Source organism: Teleopsis dalmanni, chromosome 1 (genome assembly GCF_002237135.1).
Source record: "Teleopsis dalmanni isolate 2A chromosome 1, ASM223713v2, whole genome shotgun sequence".
Lineage (NCBI taxonomy): Eukaryota > Metazoa > Arthropoda > Insecta > Diptera > Diopsidae > Teleopsis > Teleopsis dalmanni.
Window position 1 is genome coordinate 185,517,408 of NC_051846.1, and position 5,776 is coordinate 185,523,183.

The 5,776-nt window shown below is 27.0% G+C and overlaps 1 protein-coding gene across 1 annotated transcript; it reads right to left on the bottom strand.

Moving 5' to 3' along the window:
• Nucleotides 1-953: 953 nt before the first annotated feature.
• LOC119672149 (BTB/POZ domain-containing protein KCTD5-like) lies at nucleotides 954-4,252 on the bottom strand. The gene is made up of 4 exons (XM_038083129.1): nucleotides 3,947-4,252; nucleotides 3,068-3,253; nucleotides 2,930-2,995; nucleotides 954-1,190 (listed from the first exon to the last, which is right to left on the bottom strand). Exons 1-4 carry the CDS (start codon nucleotides 4,124-4,126, stop codon nucleotides 996-998), a joined length of 627 nt encoding a protein of 208 aa, XP_037939057.1. The 5' UTR covers nucleotides 4,127-4,252; the 3' UTR covers nucleotides 954-995.
• Between the last annotated feature and the right edge of the window lie 1,524 nt (nucleotides 4,253-5,776).

Consider the following 5,776-nt stretch of genomic DNA (forward strand, 5'->3'; position numbering starts at 1 on the left):
TTATATCATATATTTATATATATCCCTACTTTTTTTTGTGCGTTCTACGTAATTATTTACTACGTTACTAAAATTAACGAGTTCATTTCTTTCGAATAACTTACCCACTTGTATACACATTAGGTTTTTATTTTATCTTATAAATAATTGATTTACTTTACTAAATATCACTAAATTACTAATATAAATACGAATATGAAATTATTATTGTTTACACATTTACGAGACCCCACCATTAAATTTAAAACAAGATACGTGTGTGACGTTGACGGTGGGAAAAGTTCTATTTGCAAGTATTATAAAAAAAAATTATTATAATTTAACAACATTAAAAACATGCATGTTGAGACTAAGACTTGTTTATAGTATCTGTGTTTCGTATTTAATGCTTAATGATTATGTTTTTTGATTTTTTTTAGTGTAATCAAAGAAGACATATGCTTATTCTATAGAACTGTAAAGTGTTTAAGAATTACGATGCTCGATCAGTTCGAAATTGAACTTCAAATCGAAGTTTGAAATGTTCAAAAATGTTTGAGCTCCTAGAAGAACAAATCTGATTTATTATTTATTTTATTTTCATATTGTTGTGTACAAATATGAATATTAGCAAATACTCGAACACTAATATACTCGAATAATAGGAGTAAATATGGAGTAAAATCATGCTCCAACATAAAAATGTTGAAACTTTCAAACAGCGCAAATAATATTTGGAACACTTGTATTAAACACTCGCTCGCTATTGATCTCTTCTAATTACACTACATTAATATATAATTTATATTGTTTTATATAAAATTATTTTTTTTATGAAATATGTTATTATTATAATTGCATTTACTCCTATTCATATATTTTATTTTGTTAATTTTTTTTCTTTTATTTTTCTTTTATCTAAAAGGCAATTTTAAATTGCTATGCACAAATTTATATATAATTTTAAATATAAAAGAAAAATTATTTAAACGAAATAGTATAAATTATCCACTGGCTTACATTCTAGAACCTTTCTGTTGCAGCACTTTGGCCCTGTCATTTATTTCAAGTTCACGACCGGCAGTTGATCCACATTCCTTCGAAACAACACAAAGAAATTCATTGTTTTCAAATGGTCCATAATTTGAAAATTGCATGCCAACACTTATGAGCTGTTCAAATCTCCAACCGTCGGACAGCGTTGAGATCATCTAAAGGCAAAACAAATGTAAACAATCAATAAATAAATTTCTTGAATATAATAAAAAGTTCAAATTTTTTTCTCATCATTAAATTTGTTTATGAACAAAATATTTTCATATAAACCATACAAATTGTTATAATAAGGAATTTAAGCGTGCTGAGCTTGAGTAAACACAAAAAATATTGAATTACAAAAACTTCAATAAATAAAATTATTTGTGTTATCTAAAACAAACAAAATGTGCTAAAGAAAATTAACAATTGATATATATATATATACCATAAATATATATATTTATGAACCATTATAATACGGATATTGTCTTAAGTCATTCATGTTCAAAAATTTTGCCTACTTCGCGATTTAGAAGAATATTTTATCTTCAAAATTACTATTATGATCAGATTATTCATACAAGTAATAGATTTTAAGACAATATCAATTAAATTGTAACAAAAAACTTACCATGTATCATTTCATGGTTTATTTTACAATTCTAAATCAGCATAAGAACATTCTATTATCATAAGAACAACAAAGAAAACCTAGTATGCGGCACCAGATTCTATACATAGATGTAACACATATGTGTCGCCCTTTGTTGTTGTTGTAACCCACAGAACTAAATATAGCTTACTACTGAATTGAAAATTCAACGACCGAAAGGATCGTAAAATGACATAAATTACAACAACGCAAGACATTGGAAATATAGTGTTTAGAACTTATATATACTCAATATATTCTAACTAAAGATCAAACTAAAATGAAAAATAAAATCACAGTTATTATGTTATGTAAAGCCAGTGGAATATTACTTAATTGAACTAAATATTGGCAATACTATAACTTAGATATTTGGTTAGTTAGTTATTTAGTTTTAACCTGCTTATCAATGAGTGAGGTTTAAACTAACATTGGCTATGTAAGCATTAAGCTGCATAAGTCTAATATATAATGTCCCTGTGCTCGCTAATACGTTAGGTCTAAAAGGCGATAGTTGCAAAGATCAACATTTAAACTCGGAGGCAACTATATCTCATTGTGGTGATCTAAAATTTCAAGTTAATCAAAGTATATATCAGTACAAACGTAGATGTTGTTAAAACATAAACTATGGAGATAAAAATCTGAACAATTCTGCCAAATATTTCAATGAGAAGAAACTATTTAATTGCAAGGTATATAGTAGTTGCTACATTTAGTATTAAAATACTTAATAATATAAATAGAAAAACATTAATATTAAAATTTTTTTTTATTAAATTATTATTCTATGAATCCCCCACACTCAGCTGTCACTTACGTGATTTATTGGCTGTATTTAGTCATATTGAACAAAGCCAATTAAATATATTATTATACAAATGTATATATTGAGTATATATATATAGAAAGATATAATAGAAATGAAAATAACCTATAAATTTTTTAATGACAAAAATGCTCTTGTCATTTAATCGAATTTAGAAAGTTGTAAAATAATTTGTTTATTTCAACTTCTCCCACGTCAATTGAAATTAAGCATTAAATCATTAAAATGAAACGAAATTCAAATTTCAAAACAAAAGTAATTTGTTTTGTTCATTCATTGTTCATTCAATGAAAATTTATATAAAAAAAATTGAAATTGCACGCTAGTATCTGGGAAAATGTTTTGGTATAAGAAAAATTTTAAAACTGAAGCAATTGTTTCGATATTGCCCGCATAAATGAAAATGTTTTATATTGACGAGTACAACGAACCTGTGTCAGTTCCTGTTCACGGCATTGAAGTACGCGGTAGACGCGTTTTTTATCTCCACTTGGCCTCTATAAATAGAATGAAAGCATATATATTAAAAAAAAATACACATATGTAAATTATTTATTAATAAAAATTACTTGATCTCTGTGGTTGATGCATTCTTTTAGTAAGGCAATTAGCTGAGTCACGTTATAGAATTCAGCTTCTTCCAGCACACCTTCTTCCGACACACCGTCTAGTACCAGTTTACCATGGCGCAAGTAATTTAACACTGGCGCAAAATATTTTGGATCTCTGTCAATCAAATAGGCACCAGTTTCATCCTATAAATTTGCAAAAAAACAAAATTATAAAAAACAATTTAGTTTTAATTTCAAACACATGCAATGGCATTTAAAAACGAATAAACACATTTCTTCACACTGTTTGGAATTTGGAATGGAAACAATAAATTCATTTTAATTTCTTTTCATTAATAATAAAAACAAACAAAAATACTGAATTAAAAAAATATACATGGAAGCTTTAATTGCAAATGACCGTTTGTGGCTTTTTTTTTTTGTTTTGTTATATTTTGAATAGAAAATACCGACTCTTGCTGCCGTCCCACAAGCAGCGGAGCACAGCACACAGCATAGCACAGCACATCGTACATCGCACATACGGACACTACCTTTGCGCTTGTTTACATTATTTTTGCACCAATTTAAGCTCAAACAAACATTTTTATACAGGTCATGAGTAGGTATTTAATAGGGAAAATTAAATCAATAATAGAGCTCCCCTCGCTAACAACTAACCCTCAACTGAAAGGCAAACACAGCGCAGAAAGTAAACATTATGTGCTATCAACATTAACGAATGATTCAATAATAATTCCAATTATTTAATTATCGACAAATTATATAAAACGTTTTTAGATAAGATTATAATAATAAAATTATTTATTATTTATTTTTTTATTATTATTTTCTTTTAATTGAATGTCATGTGGTGCCACTGGCTTTGATACATACCCGATCCGATATTAAATCACAATCTTCTTGTATTAAGCGTGACAAGAAGGAATTTGGGTCGCGGGAAAGAGTTGTTTTCGTGGTCAGAAAGTATGTGCCGCCAACATTGAGCTTAACCCACTGATCGGTGCCTTGTTTTTTTAGAATGTTTGGGCGTGAATTGATATTAACCGTAGTCATAATGAGTTCTGATTTAATTGCTGAGGTGCTATACCCGTGCTTCAGCACAATTATGTTGATTTTTATAATTGTTGAAAATTTGCAGTGCAAATATAAATATGCAGTCTTAAAACTCTTTTGTTAATAAAAATCTACTATATTTAATAATAATAATAACTTAATATTATTAAATAACTATAATTATTTAAAAAGCACTTGATTTTGGTCACACTCGACTTTGTACGCACTAAAGTAATTTAATTATGTCTTAATTACTTTGAAATCGTACACTTTATTTTTAACTTATTCTTTACATTTGTTATTATTAATATTTAATTTAATTATTTATATTGTCTATTTTATTTAAAATATTGATAACAAAAAATTTGCGAACTCGTTTGTTACCAATTCATTGAATACTTCTTTCCTTTTGTTGTATTTCTTATTCGAAAGCATGCAAACAGCCAAAGTAATAGAAGAAAGAGACAACTATATGACAAACGTCATATTTTCGAAAATATAATTTAATTCGAAAAAATCTTGTCCGCGGATCATTTAACGAAATGTATGTGATCAGGAATGTTTTATAGTATTATAAAATAATAAAAATAAAAAATATGACAAATAACATTATATTAATATAATAATATATAAAAACATTGAGTAGTTTATAATCTTATTCCGTTTTAAATTGATTAAGTTAGGTATGAACAAAGCACAGAAAGTCTTGAGAAGAAAGTCTATTGTCAGTGATAGTTGATAGTGGAGTTAAGTGGCCTTTAGACATCAACGCGCGTTGACAAACACACGAAGTCTTCTCTCTCCATTACACATTGAATTTACCAACAATTTTTTAAACACGCCTCCAGCAAACAATGCAAAATTTGTGCACTCATCAGTATTAAAGCAATCGCTGAAGTGTTGACAGCGGCTGCTATGCGTAACTTCCTTACGAAAAATGATGTTTTACATTTAATTTATAATTTTAATTTATATATTTATATTTATATTTATTTTTATGATTTCAATTTATATATTTATTTTTATATATATTATATTTTATATAATTTAATTTTTTTTTTTTGGTATATTTTAATAACAAATTTTCCGTAAATGCACAATGCAATTAATATTTAAAACAAAATTTTCATTGTAACTTAATGTTTAGTTATTTTTTTTTAGCCCAAGGTTATTAATATTTTAATCTTCTTAATAACATGTTTTGGAAATTAAAAAATTTTACCTATTTAGAAAATACAAATATTTAAAATAAAAGATACAATTCATTCATATTTGCAAAGGATCGCTTGCTAACGACGAATCATGCGTGCATTTAAACGATGTTTACGCTTCTACTCCTCAAAATAAATTAAATTTTGCATGCCGACCAAATCCGACTGTACATGCAAAAACACGAGCGTGGTTGAAGAAATATCAAAATTTTTTGATTTTCGTCAACACATTTCTTAAAATTTCAAATGTTACTATTACACAAACAAATTTCGCATTTCACAAAGTAGGAGAAAAGTAGGAGAAAAAATTCTCATGTGAGAGCGATTTTTTAGTATATTTGTTGTTTTATCTGAGGCGTGTTTAAAAAATTTTTTAAAAATTGTTTGTGTAATGGCAAGCGCGCGTTGACAACGAGCGTTGATGTCTAATGGGCCCTTA

Coding starts and splice junctions, on each gene's coding strand:
- LOC119672149 (XM_038083129.1), bottom strand. CDS start 4,126: ATGACTACGGTTAATATCAATTCACGCCCAAACATTCTAAAAAAACAA. Junction 3,254..3,946: donor GTGATTTAATATCGGATCGG/GTATGTATCAAA, acceptor GCAAATTTATAG/GATGAAACTGGTGCCTATTT. Junction 2,996..3,067: donor GCATCAACCACAGAGATCAA/GTAATTTTTATT, acceptor TTCTATTTATAG/AGGCCAAGTGGAGATAAAAA.